Source organism: Oryx dammah, unplaced genomic scaffold (genome assembly GCF_014754425.2).
Source record: "Oryx dammah isolate SB20612 unplaced genomic scaffold, SCBI_Odam_1.1 HiC_scaffold_28, whole genome shotgun sequence".
NCBI classification, from domain to species: domain Eukaryota; kingdom Metazoa; phylum Chordata; class Mammalia; order Artiodactyla; family Bovidae; genus Oryx; species Oryx dammah.
Genome location: NW_024070212.1, coordinates 77,687,419 through 77,704,933, shown reverse-complemented (window position 1 = coordinate 77,704,933; position 17,515 = coordinate 77,687,419). Strand labels below are relative to the sequence as shown.

At 37.0% G+C, this 17,515-nt stretch overlaps 1 protein-coding gene across 2 annotated transcripts in view; it reads left to right on the top strand.

Annotated features, from left to right (window-relative positions):
- Nucleotides 1-456: 456 nt before the first annotated feature.
- The window catches only part of LEPR (leptin receptor), a 74,004-nt gene continuing 56,945 nt past the window's right edge, over nt 457-17,515 (top strand). For both annotated transcript variants that reach the window (XM_040232661.1, XM_040232660.1), the window contains exons 1-3: nt 457-901; nt 5,439-5,768; nt 7,894-8,017. In XM_040232661.1, coding sequence (XP_040088595.1) covers nt 793-901; nt 5,439-5,768; nt 7,894-8,017 — 563 coding nt within the window. In that variant the 5' untranslated portion in view covers nt 457-792. The remainder of the gene's footprint in view (nt 902-5,438; nt 5,769-7,893; nt 8,018-17,515) is intronic.

Below are 17,515 nucleotides of genomic sequence, written 5' to 3'. Positions count from 1 at the left end.
AATATGAGATAATAAAAAAGACTGGAACTCCAAAAGCCTTTAATGTTTCCTTATAAATCTAAGCTAAATATGTTTAAATTATACTCTCATTCGATTTCATGACATAGTAGTATTCGTGGTATATTTCAAATTGGATAGAATTCATGGGAAAGTCTGTCTGTGAAATCATCCCTATCATCTGCATATATGAAGCCATCAAACTCTCCTTCAATTACCGATATCTTGCTAATGTGAATATTGTGTGTGAGCTAAGTCACTTCAGTTGTGCCCAACTCTGCAACAGGGGTTTCCAAAACCATATTGCAAAAATTTCTCTTCATTGGAAATAAATATGCAGTTCATTACCTATGCTGTAATCATTCAACTTTGTGGTATCATAATAAAGATAAAGACTTTAGGAAATGAAAGGAATTTAAGAATTGAGCACACATACACACACACACACACAAATGAAGAGTGTGATATTTATGATGTTAGGTCAGCTGTACATATTTAATTGGCATTGTAAACTTTTTTGGTTTAGTTAAAAATTCAGTCTCATCTATGATACCTGTCCTGGTTTGTCATGTCATGAAGGAACATTGCCATTTTTTTGATTAAGCCATATATGAATGTATTGCTTATGTTTTAACTGTAAAATAGCATGTACATAAGAATGAATCTGTAACTTACTGTTTTACATTCATGTTAAATGCTGATACTGATCCAGAGTATTATTATCAGATTACAATTTAAAGAATTCTTAATTTTAATCCTTTTCCTTTTATATTTTCCCATAGATGGCTTGTGTATATGTCATTTTTTAAATTTGTGTGTGTACTGGTTTTAGATTTACTGTTTTTTAGGTGTACTTCTCTGAAGATGATTTGTCAAAAATTCTGTGTGGCTTTGTTACATTGGGGTAAGTTATTTGCTTTTAAAATGTCCATATATGAGGTAGAGATTTTACCCTTAGAGATGTTGTTGCATTTATTGGATGACTAAATTTCCCATTTCCAGTTAGGAATTCTCTTGCCCTTGATTAAAAATGCAAACCAAACAAAAATGGAAGTGTGAAAATGAAAACTCTTCCCAACCTCCTGGAAACAATATGATGGGTATCCTTCCAGAAACATACCCTCCCCCAACCACACACAAACACACACACTCATATCTCCAGTCACAAAAATAGAATTGGTCTGTCTATTCTGTATTTTTCTTTTTCCTGCTTAACAGTTTTCCAGTTTATCCTCATAACTTTTCTTGTTAGTGTTCATTAATATACTTATTTATTTAATGATTGCATAACAATAAACTTTATGAATGTATCTTATGTTATAAACTTATTTGAACAATTCCTGTTGTTAGACATTTCTTTTTCTGTAATAAATTATGATACATTGAAATTCATATACATACATCTTTGTGTATTTGGGAGAGTATTTCTATAGATTAATTTCTGAAGAGGAAATTTCTATGTTGAGTAGTAAACACAAGTTTGAATTTGATAGGTACTGTGAAATCTCCTCCAAGCTCTTTGCCTTTTGCAGTCCAACATGAGTATGTAAGTGGTAGCTCAGTCAGTAAAGAATCTGCCTGCAATGCAGAAGGCCCAGGTTCGATCCCTGGGTTGCGAAGATCCCTGGAGAAGGGCATGGCTACCCACTCCAATATTTTTGCCTGGGGAATTCCATGGACAGAGGAGCCTGGTGGGCCACAGTCCATGGGGTCACAGAGTCGGACATGACTGATTAACACACATTTGATTGCATTCCTGCCAAAGATACGCATTATCATTCCTTTACTTGGAGATAAGGTATAATGACATTTAAATATTTTGATTTTATTTAGCAAATGTAGCATTATTAAATTACAAATATGTATATATCAGATGATCGTCAAAACTTTAATTCTCTCTATCTAGGACGGGTTTACTTGATAATATTTAAAATAAATGGCTATCATATAGAATAACAGATTTATTCTAAAATGAAAAAGAAATGTCGTTTAAATGGTATTCCCCATTATGATTCTGGTAAACAATGACAAGATATTGTTATAAGGGGATATTATCAAGGGATTGTGTATGCCTTGGGAATCCCCACCTTGACTACCACGTGAAGATTATATTCAAAAATTAAATGTATACTAGTCTTCCTCTTACTTATTAAGGAATATCCTGGACAGAAAGCATTTTTTTAAGATCTTGTGTTTTGACTTTCTGTGAAGCATAACAGGCTTCTGTTTGAAAGTAGTCAAACAATGCCAGTAACTTTTGAGTATATAGATATGGTTTTCTCAGGTCCACTTATACTTGGATTTTTTAAAAACAATGAATACCATGGTACTGCATGGTCCAAGGTCAGTTGAATCTGCAGATGCAGAGAAGTTGTGTATACAGAGGAACTGTGTATAGGGAGGGACAACTACAAGTTATATGCAAATTTTCCACTGCTTAGAGGGTCAATGGCCTGAACCCGTGCATTATACTATTCTCAATGGTTTCTTACAGCATTCTAGAAATATTTTGATTTTTTTAAAACTCAAATAATCTAATTTAGATTGTGTTCCAAGTCTTTGAAATTAAAGTCAGGCTGTCTTTAAGAAAACCCCCTTTTTTCCCCCTAGCAACCATTACCTGTGTATCAGCTGGTTCTGAGCATCTCTTTGGTTACTCTAGTCTTTAAAGGTAACCTGAGAAGCTTTCTTATGACTCTTCTATCTTGCACATTACTATTTTTGTCATTGTAGCTCATCTATATAGCTACAGAAAATATCCAGGATAATTCCAGTGTTACAGAATTCAGAAAGACTGGACCACAAGGGACTATCAAAGAAAGATAACACCCTCTCTTATATTTTCTAATTTTTATTAGGTTCCATGGTAATGTTTTACATTGGTTTTTCAAAAGGTTTGTGGTTTGGTCAAGTTTTGTGAATCAGAAGGTGTCTGGGGCCTTAATGTATAACATATGACAATACATATCATATGATAACATAAACTTATGCCTTCAGATGAATATTCTGGACTCCTTGCCATTTAGGGTTCATTTTTGGGGAAAGAAATATCATTTGCAAAGGAAGCATGTAAACAAAATAGAATCATCTTTTAATTAAGCTGATTCAGTAGTTACCATGTGACAATCATTATTACATTTTAATTTTCAAATACTTTGAGGTTTTTAGGCTAATTTCAGTTTAGTCAACTGAATCTTCCATGTGCAGCTAGAGAATATAATGTTTTTAATTAGTATTTATTGTTTTGTAAAATGAAAGAAACACCCTAATTTCTTTTAAGTGAGAAGTTCTAATTTCAAAAACACGTTTTAGAAGGATTGAGTCCAAAGCATCACAATTGCAGTGACGATTCACTTTTGATGATGTTCAGTTCAGTTCAGTTCAGTTCAGTCACTCAGTTGTGTCTGACTCTTTGCGACCCCATGAATCACAGCACGCCAGGCCTCCCTGTTCATCACCAACTCCTGGAGCTCACTCAGACTCACTTCCATCGAGTCCATGATGCCATCCAGCCATCTCATCCTCTATTGTCCCCTTCTCCTCCTGCCTCCAATCCCTCCCAGCATCAGAGTTTTTTCCAATGAGTCAACTCTTCGCATGAGGTGGCCAAAGTACTGGAGTTTCAGCTTTAGCATCATTCCTTCCAAAGAAATCCCAGGGTTTATCTCCTTCAGAATGGACTGGTTGGATCTCCTTGCAGTCCAAGGGACTCTCAAGAGTCTTCTCCAACACCACAGTTCAAAAGCATCAATTCTTCAGTGCTCAGCCTTCTTGACAGTCCAACTCTCACGTCCATACATGACTACTGGAAAAACCATAGCCTTGACTAGATGGACCTTTGTTGGCAAAGTAATGTCTCTGCTTTTCAATATGCTGTCTAGGTTGGTCATAAGTTTTCTTCCAAGGAGTAAGTGTCTTTTAATTTCATGGCTGCAGTCACCATCTGCAGTGATTAGAGCCCCCCAAAATAAAGTCTGACACTATTTCCACTGTTTCCCCATCTATTTGCCATGATGTGGTGGGACCACATGCCATGATCTTCGTTTTCTGAATGTTGAGCTTTAAGCCAACTTTTTCACTCTCCTCTTTCACTTTCATCAAGAGGCTCTTTAGTTCTTCTTCACTTTCTGCCATAAGGGTGGTGTCATCTGTGTGTCTGAAGTTATTGATATTTCTCCTGGCAATCTTGATTCTAGCTTATGCTTCTTCCAGCCCAGTGTTTCTCATGATGTAGTCTGCATATAAGTTAAATAAGCAGGGTGACAATATACAGCTTTGATGTACTCTTTTTCATATTTGGAACCAGTCTGTTGATGATGTTACGATACCTAATTGTTCAGTGTGGGAAAAATAAAATTAGTTCATGATAGTCAATTTTGCCTTAATTTTTATATCTGATACATATTTCTATTAATATTTATAGAATGCTCTAGAAACCAAAGTAAGAATCATTACTTGTGTATTTAAATATTTTTACATGTATTACTTTTGTAATTTAGAATAGCACTTTTGTGAACTGATTTTAATAATTTCTGTTTTCTTACATTTTAACATTTACCATAATCCTTCAAAGGTCTCACTCTATAGACTCCATGCAGAATTCTTAGAATTCTCATTCTGCATTGCTTTGTATATGAGGCAACACAATTGTTGGATGATTAGAATAACTTGTAAAAGAAAGAATTATGGAGAATTAATTATTTTATTTCAAACAATTATTTAAAAAACAAGTATCACTTTTAAGGTTTTCTGGAAGGGTACAGGTTTATAAAATTGTTCTTAATTTTATGGGTGAGTGATACATTATCTTTAATCAGCAGTGAATGTTTCCTGTAAGAAGTCTGTAATTGTTCATCAATTATTGGAGGATACTAAGGACATATCTTATATGATATTGTATATCTGGAGAATCATGGACATATTCAGGAAACCATCCAGCTGTTCTGATGTTGAAGACAAACCCTTTCTAAAATCGTTCACTGAAAGTAGTGTTAACATTTTGGCATTATTCTCCTTAAGAAATATTAAAACATCACTTTAATATTTGCTTATATAATTGCACATCCAGATGCCATTATGGTGGAAGTCCATTAGAGTAATTTATTTATTTATTTATTTTTGGAAAAGGAAATTTAATTTAGCTGTAATTTACTTTCATTAAAATATAATTATGAGTTGTTAGATTAATGGGGTAAATTAAGTGTGAATTTCCAAAAAGGGTTGCTAAAGAGTTAAGTTATCTCCGTAAATAAATGTATCCTCTTAAGTATAACACATTGTTCAATGGAAGCACAGAGTTATGCATTAGGCACTGATTGAGCACTTAGAAAGTTTAATAATAACTATTGAGTATTACATCATTTAATCTTAGATACTTCCTATTGATATCTTAATCAAAATGATTAATTGCTTTTTTCTGTGTCTTTTGAATGTCCTAACAGAATTTATTTATGTAACAACTGCATTTAACTTGGCATATCCAATTACTCCCTGGAAATTTAAGTTGTCTTGCATGCCATCAAATACAACATATAACTTCCTCTTTCCTCCTGGAATCTCAAAGAACACTTCAAATTTGAATGGACGTTATGAGGCAGTTGTTGAAACTAAGCTTAATTCAAGTGGTAACTACTTATCTAACTTATCATCAAGAACAACTTTCCACTGTTGCTTTTGGAGCGAGGAAGATAAAAACTGCTCTGTATATGCAGATGACATTGAAGGGAAGGCATTTGTTACAACAGTAAATTCTTTAGTTTTTCAACAAACAGGTAAGTATTTTAATATTCCAAGCATTAGTTGTTACTTAACTATATTGGATAAAATATTTTCATTCTCTGAAACTTGTGTGAAATAGATGTCTCTGGATGTGATTCTGAGCAAATATTACCATTTTATATTAGTGATAAAATTAGGATTATCATATGACCAAACTAATAAGTCCCCAATTATTTTATGTCCCATGAAAATAAAAATTTTAATGAGGGAATTTTTTAACCTTAAAATATATTTTTATAGTCTTCTAAATTTGCTTTAAAATAAAAAAGTATATCTTATTCTTTTTAAATAGATAAAATATCAAATGGCAGATAATCCTGTTGAATTAATTAAATTCTAAAACAAGGAATCTCAGTAGCCAATGCATATATTTTAAATCACTTTTTTTGTTGTTGTTTAAGTGTAATGCATACTGAATGTATCTAGTGTAATTAATTTGCATCTGGAAATATAAACAACAAAATAATCTCCAAGCCTTCTGGAAGAGCTAAACAGAACAGAGACAATTGACTTAGCACCATAAACATCTGTCATATGAAAATAAAGGCATATATCAATATAGTACTCCTGGGTAGGGTTCATCATAATTTCTCAACCTCAAAATTTTTGACATTGTGGGCCAGGTAATTCTTGGTTATGGGGACTGGTTTGTGCGTTATACCAGTGACTCAGTGGTAAAGAATCCGCCTGCAATGCAGGAGACACAGGAGCCGTGGATTTGATCCCTGGGTGGGGAAGATGCCCTGGAGAAGGAAATGGCAACCCACTCCAGTGTTCTTGCCTGGAGAATCCCATGGATGGAGGAGCCTGGCGGGCTACAGGCCATGGGGTCGCAAAGAGTCGGGCATAACCGAGCTGCTAAGCTCAAGCACAGGATGTTTAGAAGCATCCCTGGCTTCTACGCAGCTGATGCCTGTAACACTCACTCAGCAGCTGTGACAATCAAAACGGATCTCCAGACTTTGCCACATGTCCCTTGTAGTGCCAAAGCACCACTGATTAGATGGAAGAAATAGTTTGTTTGTTGAGATCAGGTTAGGAGTAAGGATAAAGCGTAACTGTGCAATAAGATCAGAGTTTTAAAACAAGTTAGAAGTAATACTTCCTAGTGTCTCTGTCTTTAGGGATTTAATTTTAAATGAAGCACTTTTTTTAATTTGTAAGGGAGCTTGACTTTACCATTCCAATGATTGTTGGATATATTAAGAATGGACTTAAAATGTGAAGGTCCTTGTGACTAGCCTTGAAATGATCAAAAAATGTTAGCACTTTTTTAGTTATCAAGTGAAGTGATTATGATGCTGCAGATTTTATGTATAAATAAGGGCTATTAACTAGTTAGTTTAGTGAGTTTAACTTTGTGTAACTAAAGTTACTAGGTTAAGTGGTGGTTACTGAGGATTTCCATGTAATTTTCTGCCACATGGGCAATTTACTTCATAAGGCTCAACCTATGCAAAGTCACTACTAGCTAGAAATTCTCCAATTGGGGAAACATGTGAGTATTGCTTAAGATACTTTTGGTGTTGTATTAAATTAGTCATAATTTTTAGCTGTTGCTGTGCCTGCTTTCTAAATTACAAATCACCAATAGTTTATCATTAGCAGGTGAATTTTTCAGTATACAGTGAAATATACTCTCATTATTTGTATGTGGGGCCTATAGTATTGTAATAACAAAAATTTAGGATATGCATCTTATTGGTGATGCCAGTGTGAATCACCATGCTTTAGTGCTAAAGCAGACACAGACACGCTACACTAAATTTGCTGTACTTTGATAGCTCATGTTCTCTTGTCTCTTGGAAAGTGGGGATGAACAGAACTAGGTGAGTTTTGGGGTTTTCTGTCCTACAGAAGTGGTTCAAGATTTAAGAAAGTTTGAGAAACAATAATTAAATTTAATTCTCTTACTTTATGAAGAAGGAAGCTGAAGGCCAAAGGGTCTAAATGGGCACAGACATATGACGAATTAGAGCTTGTTCTTTTTCTCTCAGAATGGACAGTGGTAGTTGTATCAGAACACTGGTAAATTTAATTTAGCCCTTCCCTTTCATTGGGCTGTTCCGAATGGTTTTTTTTTTTTTTCAGATTTAATTTAGTTTATTTTTAATTCAGGTGCACACTGGAACATACAGTGCTGGATGAAAGAGGACTTGAAATTATTCATCTGTTATATTGAGTCATTATTTAAGAATCCTTTCAAGAATTATGACCTTAAGGTCCATCTTTTATATGTTCTGTAAGTACCAAATAAATAAATTTAGACATTCCCATGACACTTCTGAAATACAAGAGCTTCCATATACAGAAGTAGATTATGAAAGCTCTCCTATCCCTATAGTTCCTTTTATATCAGTGTACATTTCTGTATTTTTTGTATGACTTTCTCTATTAGGTTTTCTCTTTTCTCCTCATATTGGTTCAGGTAGCAAGACATTGTAGATGTGGATGGGCATATATTTGCAAAGAAGTGTAAACTCAAATTCAGGAGTCTTAGGTATTTGACTGAAGAAAGGGGGAAAGTTTATATTTATTTTTCTGGTAGATTTTTCTCTCACATAGATCTTTTTATTGTCTTGAAAATGTATGTGCTTAATATATGTTTGTGCTCGGTAGAGAGCCACAACAGTGGTTTCAAACAGCCATACTTACAATTCTTACAGTAAATAGGTCATTCAAGTTTTTCTAATAATTCCAGTGATAATACCTACCACTCCTATTTGAATTAAAATAAAATTATTTGGCTGTGCTGAATGGCATGTGGGATCTTAGGTCCGCAACCAGGGACTGCACCTTCAGCCCATGCAGTGGAAGCATGGAGTCTTAACCACTGGACATCCAGGAAAGTCCTTGAATTTTAACTCTTTAAAATTCTTTCTCATCTGTTGTTACTCACCTCCCTCAGTTCTGCTGTTACTGAGGTGCTATAAATAAGGGGTAAATTGGGACCTCCCTGGTGGTCTAGTAGTTAAGACTCTGTGCTCCCAGTACAGGCAGCATGGGTTTGAGCCCTGATCAGAAAACAGAATGGTGCATTCTAAAAAAAAAAAAAAAAAGGGACAATGTGCTAGAAACTGTCCATATAAAGATGAATAGAGACAGAAAGCAGAATGATGGCTGCCGGGGACTAGAGGAGGGGTAATAAAGAATTCTTGTTTAAATGGGTATAGAGTTTCAGTTTGGGAAGATGACAAAAGTTCTGAAGTTGAATGGTAAGGATGGTTACCCAACAGTGTGAATGTACTTAGTGTCACTGAATTTTGTACACTTAAAATGGTATATATTGTGTACATTTTACCATAGTAAAAAAATTTAAAGAACACAGATGTCAAAAAAAGGATGTATTCAGATACTTTGCTAAATGTGTGTTTTACTTCAACTTTTTAAAATAACTGGAATGGTTGGTTTATATATTTCTTCTCACTATTTTGCCATATGTTGTCCTATGTATTTGTAGACTCTATTGTTGGGTAGATCTATGTTCATATCTGTAACATCTTCTTGATATACTTTCTCATTAACCTGATACAACATCATTCTTGGTTTTTGCCTCATGCTTTTAATTTGGAAAATGTATTTTGTCTTATATTTTAGAAGGATAGTTATAGTCTCTGCTCTTGAGCCATTCATAGGTTAGTGATTTGGACAGATATGTACAAATATGTCTCAAAATAGGGTTTGAGTTTTAGTGATTACTGATGCGGGAGCACAAGACTGATGTGAGAGCATCAGGTGGGGAAGTCTAGCGTACTGGTGGGAAAAGAGAGGAGAGGAGGTTTCCCTAGGAGGGAGACAGCCGAGTTGAGATTTCAAGGATGAGTGAGCTAATAACCAAAATATGAAAGATTTCTTGTGTAAAGGTAAATGACAAATTTTAGAAGAAGCAAAGCTACTATCATCCTTATTTTTCTACTGATTATCAGACTGTAGTTAATATTTTGGAGAAGGCAATGGCACCCCACTCTAGTACTCTTGCCTGGAAAATCCCATGGACGGAGGAGCCTGGTAGGCTACGGTCCATGGGGTTGCTAAGAGTCGGACAGGACTGAGCGACTTCACTTTCACTTTTCACTTTCATGCATTGGAGAAGGAAATGGCAACCCACTCCAGTGTTCTTGCCTGGAGAATCCCAGGGACGGGGGAGCCTGATGGGCTGCCATCTATGGGGTCGCAGAGAGTCAGACACTACTGAAGAGACTTAGCAGTAGCAGCAGTTAATATTTACAACTTACGTTAAACTGCTGGACTGACTTTTTCTTTTGGTCCTGCCACGTGGCTTGCAGGATCTTAGTTCCCTGCCCAGGGATCAGACCAGTGCCCTCTGCAGTGGAAGTGCTGGTCTCTAACCACTGGACTGCCAGGGGATTCCCTGAACTAATTTTTAAAGTCACCCTAGGAGCAGGACAGATAAGACACCCCCTGCTGTCTCATCTGGACATTGCGTGTGATAATTTTCACCTGTGATGCTGGTCTCTAGATAAGTCTAGAAGTCCCTGCAAATCCCTGCTGCTTTAATAAGTGCAGTTCTCATTAGGGCCAGTGTCTTGAACGGGAGTGTCTGATTGGTGAGAATGTGCTATATCTATCTGCCAGTGTTTCAGTCGAACAGAAGAGTAGTTTTTCCAGGCAGATGCTGGGGGCAGCTAGTAGGTAAATGTCCACAACAGAAATGACTGGGTTGCAAATCTCAAGAGGCCCAAGAAGCTTAGCTGAGTAGTGAAATGGGGAAGGTGGAGGAGTAACAGGCAATGCACAGCCAAAGGCGAACATCTGAAGGAAGGGACAGAATGAGCTTGCTTCTAGTTTATAGAAGATGATCCAGAGAGAGAAAAATTGAAGATATGGTAGAAGGGGACACACTGAATATTTGTGACAGAGAGTGAATAGTTGAATAGGCAGGTTCCAGAAAAAGAGCACAGATGAAGCGTTGGTCTTAGAGCAAAGGAGACTCACCGCAACTTCTGGGTCTTGAGCGAAGAAAGGAAGCATTGTGGTTGATGAAGATATATTTGACCTCTGGGGCATAAAGTTTCCTGCTTTATTTAACCAAAAGACATTTTAGCTCAGAGAAACTAATTCCTTTACAATGAAGTACATTTTTGTGATGATCTGAGTACTTTGGTGGTGATCAAAATCTCACTAGGTGCCATTCGAGAGAATTTCAAATATTATCAGTGAGGTAGGGTAATGTGCGCAGTTTGATAGCTCTATGACCATGTGTAACGATTTATATTTCATAATGTGTGGGCCATAGTTATGTCTGGAGGTCTGCATTCTATGAGAAGGATATTATATATGAATATATCAGAACATTTCAAAATTGCAGAGTAAATTAGCAATAGCTGAGAATTTGAACTTTAGTCAGCTAAGTGGTCATTGGTCTGTTCATCTAAATGGACCCAGAAAAATGAGAAAATTATAATATTAAATAGATTTTTCAACTTGCTCATATGATGACTTTAGTAGATTCTTTCAACCTTCTTTTATTTTGAACTCAGGTTTCTAAAAATATCAATATAGGAAAACCTGTCCTAATTGCATACCATTTGAGAAATGTCTTGGTTTTCTTTCTTTCCACTTATTAAAAGAAATAATTTTTATTATTTTTGGCCATACCATGTGGTGTGTGGGATCTTTATTCGCCAGCTGAGGATTGAACCCTCGTCCCCTGCACTGAACGTGCGGAGTCTTAACCACTGGGTTGCCAGGGAATTCCCATTTGCCACTTTATTTGTACTCTTCACTGTATAATTTGGTTAATATGTCCATTTTACCAACTCTCACATGCTGTTTCTGTCTTGAATGCTATTTTTGTGAACATCTTTGGACAATACATCTCCAAATAATTTAAATAAGACTCTTCAGCTCAGGAGGAAGAACTGGCCAATATAACAGATGAAACCTCTATGGAATAGGAACTCTATAATGATGATTACTGTAGAAAAGTTTTTCATCAAAAGCACCTCCCCAAGGCATTAGAGAATTCACAAGAGAACTCTTTCAAATTCTTCCGTGTGTAAATAAGTTTAAAGGGAACTAAAATCTATTGTTTAAAAGGAATTTAAAGCCTTATAAATAAATCCCTTATGGGAAAGCATTGTTTGAACGCAGATATTAATGTTTGTCAGAGAATCCAAAGTAGAGCTACCACAGATATTTGCTATTTTGAAATTTTCTCTTAAACCTAGGAAAGAAATCCTCTTCTTCCTTTGTGAAGTGCCTATGAGTACATCAGACACGGAACTGAGTATAGGGAACAGCGTTAAGCAATTCAGACTCAACCCTTGCCCTCTTGGACCTAATAGTAAAGATACAGAACATAAAGTTGGAAAATGCTGTTGATATAATACATATGGGGACTTGCAGAAACTTATGCTAGAAGTATCTGTTTAGATTCTAAGAGGGGAGAGAAGAATGAACCAGAGAGAGTGAAGAGCATTTGCAATAAAACAGAGTCAAATAAAGACATTTGAGAACTTGAAATTCCCAAATATGTGGTTGGGACACTGGGGAATGATGAGAAATCAAGGTGGATAAATAGGCAAGGCTCACGAGGGAGTTTGGACTTTTGTAACTGCTAACACCTCGTTTACTTTGTCTCTTCAGAATCACTCTGTCAGCATTCTTAGTGATTTCAGCACCCACCTGGATGGTCTTCAATTTCTTGAAAGCTTTATTTTGACTCTTCTTGTTTTCACTACATCTAGTTCACCGATTCTCATGGATCTTGCCACTGCTGATAAGCTGGATCTTTTTTATAATTTCAGTTTGAAGGATCCTACTTTTTGACCATCTCTCCACCAACCCCTCATATTAGGCCTACTCCCTTTATTACCTCAGTCTCCTTCAGTCTAAGCCAAAGTGTTTCTACTATAATTCTCTCACAAGATCACACAGCTGTCTGGGAATCTTACTAGGGTTCACTCCATTAGATTAAAGCCCATAGAGCTCTTAGAAATAAGCTCTTCCCTGCCTTCCCTTTGATTTTTGCTCAGAAGCCATTTCTTAGTTCTAACATTGTTTGCCAGCTGGAAAGGCTGAGAATTTCACAACTCTCAAGTACTATTAAAAGTTCTTTTGTCTAACAGCCCTTTCTCAAGGAATATCTCTCCTCTTGCAGCAAGAAGAAACAAGAGGCACTTTCAACACTTGTTTGGAAATAGCCTGGAGAGAGATCACCAGTTCAGTAGGCACCTTCTATGCTGTCCACGGAACCGCAGATGTGTTACGTAGCTTTCAGCCACAACATAAGGAAGATCCCATTTCCTCCAGTCACCAACCACATGTTCCCCACTTCCTTTCATGTCCTCACTGGCAGTGTCCTTAAAATGTAGATATCTGCCAACAGTCTATTCAAGGTATTTCAGGCTTTCTCCACATGCATCTCCAAATACTTCCTTCCATCACCTAGTTCGAAAGCCACACCCACATTTTTAGGTATTATAGCAGCACCCCACTTCCAGGTACTGGTATCTTTCTTGGCTATCTATGCCATATAATAAATTACCCCAAATTTAGTGACCTAAAACAAAAAATCATTCATCATTTCATAGCTTCTATGGGTCCAGAACCCAGCTCCAACATCTGGAGACATCTGCCTCAATGTCTTTCACAAGGCTGCCATGCAGATGTCAGCTAGAACTGCAATTATTTTAAGGTTCAATTTTAGGAGGATCTGTTTGCAAGCTCACTCCCTCGGCTTCCAAGTTCTTTATTGACCACTGGTCAGAAAGCCTTTGTCTCTCCCTATCTTTGACAGGAGGCCTCCCTCAGTTCTTTGTTTCATGGGTTCTCCATAGAGCACATCACAATATGGCAGCTGGCTTTCCTTAGAGAGAGCCTGAGAAACTCACTGATGATCTTGCTTTCGGTTTTCACTGGGAAAATAGGAGTGGGGGGTATGAGTTCATGTTTTTGCTTTTCTCACCAAAATCTATCAGCCTGCTGATATCTGTGCCTGTGCAGTTTTCCTTGTCATCTTTAACTGCTAATATGTTCCCATATAAAATGAACCCTTTCTTCTGTGTTTTGAGTCCCATCCCCTGTTGTCACTCAAGGAATTTGTTCTTGCAATTATTTCCTCTCGTTCCTGCATCGTCAAGTTTTCCTCTCAGCCAATACATATGCTGCAATAACTCTCATTTACTTTTGAATTTATGTTTTAATTGGAGTATAATCACTTTACAATGTTTTGTTAGTTTCTGCTCTACAGCGATGTGAATAAGCTCTAATTATAAATGTACCTCCTCCCTCTTAAGCCTTCCTCCCACCTCCCCATCTCACCCCTTTGGGTCGTAACAGAGCACTGAGCTGAGCTCCCTGCTATATAGAAGCTTTACACTAGCTATCTCTTTTACACATGATAGTGTATTTCAGTCAATGTTGTTCTCTCAATTCATCCCTCCCTCTCTTTCCCCTCCTGTGTCGACAAGTCCATTCTCTATGTCTGTCTCTATTCCTGCCCTACAAATAAGTTCATCAGTACCATTTTTCTAGATTCCATACATATGCAACAATATACAATATTTATTTTTCTGTTTCTGACATACTTCACTCTGTATGACAGACTCTGCTGCTGCTGCTGCTAAGTCGCTTTAGTCTGTCTGACTCTGTGCGACCCCATAGACGGCAGCCCACCAGGCTCCCCCGTCCCTGGGATTCTCCAGGCAAAAACACTGGAGTGGGTTGCCATTTCCTTCTCCAGTGACAGACTCTAGCATCATCTAAATCATCAAATGACTCAATTTCATTCCTTTTTATGGCTGAGCAAAATTCAAGTGAAATATACACCAAATCAATAACCCCTATTTAAAACATAGATTTCCTTGATCAGAAATTTCCACCAAGTAATTACCCAGTTTCACTACTGCCTTTAAAGAAAACCAAGTTTTGAACTATATGAATACAGCCTTCAGAAGTTAATATAAAAAGGTCAACAAAAATGGCTTCTGGCCATAAGGGAATAATATATTCTGGAATTACTCCACTACTATAAACAGTTAGAAAACTTGATAAAAGAAGAAACATCTGTTTTCAGATAATGGACAAAGTCAAAACAGAACAGTGATTCCTGAGAGAAGGAAACAAAGCAAGTTATATATTATTAACGTTTTCTGGGGTAGAGACAACTTCCAGGACATGATACAAGGTGGGGGAACTCAAACAGAACCCTACAATATTGCTGAACTGAGGAGACAAGAGTGAAGAGTTCAGAGTAAAATGGGGCTTGATTAATGGAGCAGAATACTCAAAGCAGAGAGGTACAGAGGAATTAGCATTCAGTTCAGTTCAGTTGCTCAGTCAACTCTAACTCTTTGCAAACCATGGACTGCAGCACGCCAGGCCTCCTTGTCCATCACCAACTCCCAGAGTTTACTCAAACTCATTTCCATTTAGCTGGTGATGCCATTCAACCATTTCATCTTCTGTCAGCCCCTTCTCCTCCTGCCTTCAATCTTTCCCAGCATCAGAGTCTTTTTAAATGAGTCAGTTCTTCACATTAGGTGGCCTAAGTATTAGAGTTTCAGGTTCAACATCAGTCCTTCCAATGAACATTCAGGACTGATTTCCTTTAGGATGGACTGTTTGGATCTCCTTGCAGTCCAAGGGAGTCTCAAGAGTCTTCTCCAACACCAAGTTCAAAAGGATCAATTCTTCATAACTCAGCTTTCTTTATAGTCCAACTCTCACATCCATACATGACCACTGGAAAAACCATAACCTTGACTAGACAGACCTTTGTTGGCAAAGTAATGCCTCTGCTTTTTATTATGCTGTCTAGGTTGCTCATAACCTTTCTTCCAAGGAGTAAGCCAATACAGAATTGTAAAGTAAAATAAAAAATAAATAAATTAATAAATTAAAAAAAAAAACAAAAAACTTCATGGCTGTAGTCACCATCTGCAGTGATTTTGGAACCTAAAAAAGTCTCTCACTGTTTCCCCATGGGACTGGATGCCATGATCTTAATTTTCTGAATGTTGAGCTTTAAGCCAACTTATTCACTCTCCTCTTTCACTTTCATCAAGAGGCTCTTTAGTTCTTCTTCACTTTCTGCCATAAGAATGGTGTCATCTGCATATCTGAGGTTATTGATATTTCTCCTGGCAATCTTGATTCCAGCTTGTGCTTCATCCAGCCCAACGTTTCTCATGATGTACTCTTCATTTATGTTAATTAAGCAGGGTGACAATATACAGCCTTGATGTACTCCTTTCCCTGTTTGGAACCAGTCTGCTGTTCTATGTCCGGTTCTAACTGTTTCTTCCTGACCTGCATACAGGTTTCTCAAGAAGCAGGTCAGCTGATCTGGTATGCTCATCTCTTTCAGAATTTCCCACAGTTTGTGATGATCCACACAGTCAAAGGCTTTGGCATAGTCAATAAAGCAGAAATAGATGTTTCTCTGGAACTCTCTTGCTTTTTCGATAATCCAACGGGTGTTGGCAATTTGATCTCTGGTTCCTCTGCCTTTTCTAAAACCAACTTGAACATCTGGAAGTTCATGGTTCACATATTGTTGAAGCTTGGCTTGAAGAATTTTGAGCATTACTTTACTAGCATGTGATATAAGTGCAATTGTGTGGTAGTTTGAGCATTCTTTGGGATTGCCTTTTTTTGGGAATTAGCATTAGGGTTGCCTTGATTCTTTGGCTAAATACCAGTCCATCCATGATTTTTGGAAAGAAAACTTCTTGAAAAACAAGTTACTAGAACTGTAAGCTAAGAAATTCCCAAAAATCACACAGGGCCAGGAATAATTAGTTTCTTATAAAGATATTTGGAGAGTCCTTATTGAAAGGCAAAGGAGAAAAGGAAAGATATACCCCCTTGAATGCAGAGTTTCAAAGAATAGCAAGGAGAAATAAGAAAGCCTACCTCAGTGATCAATGAAAAGAAATAGAGGAAAATGATAGAATGGGAAAGACTAGAGATTTCTTCCAGAAAATTAGAGATACCAAGGGAACATTTCATGCAAAGATGGGTACAATAAAGAACAGAAATTGTATGAATCTAACAGAAGCAGAAGATATTAAGAAGAGGTGGCAAGAATACACAGAAGAACTATACAAAAAAGATCTTCATAACCCAGATAACCATGATGGCGTGATCACTCATTTCGAGCCAGACATCCTGGAATGTGAAGTCAAGTGGGCCTTAGGAAGAATCACTATGCACAAAGCTAGTGGAGGTGATGAAATTCCAGTTGAGCTGTTTCAAATCCTAAAAGATGATGCTGTGAAAGTGATGCACTTAACATGTCAGCCAATTTGGAAAACTCAGCAGTGGCCACAGGACTGGAAAAGATCAGTTTTCATTCCAATCCCAAAAAAGGGCAATGCCAAAGAATGTTAAAACTACCGCACAATTGTACTCATCTTACATGCTAGTAAAGTAATGCTCAAAATTCTCCAAGCCAGGCTTCAACAGTATGTGGACCATGAACTTCCACATGTTCAAGCTGGTTTTAGAAAAGGTAGAGGAACCAGAGATCAAATTGCCAATATCCATTGGATCATCGAAAAAGCAAGAGAGTTCCAGAAAAATATCGATTTCTGCTTCATTGATTACACCAAAGTCTTTGTGTTAATCACAGCAAAGTGGCAAATTCTTCAAAAGATGGGAATACCAGACCACCTTACCTGTCTCCTGAGAAATCTGTATGCAGGTCAAGAAGTAACAGTTAGGCCTGAACATGGAAGAACAGACTGGTTCCAAATTTGGAAAGGAGTATGTA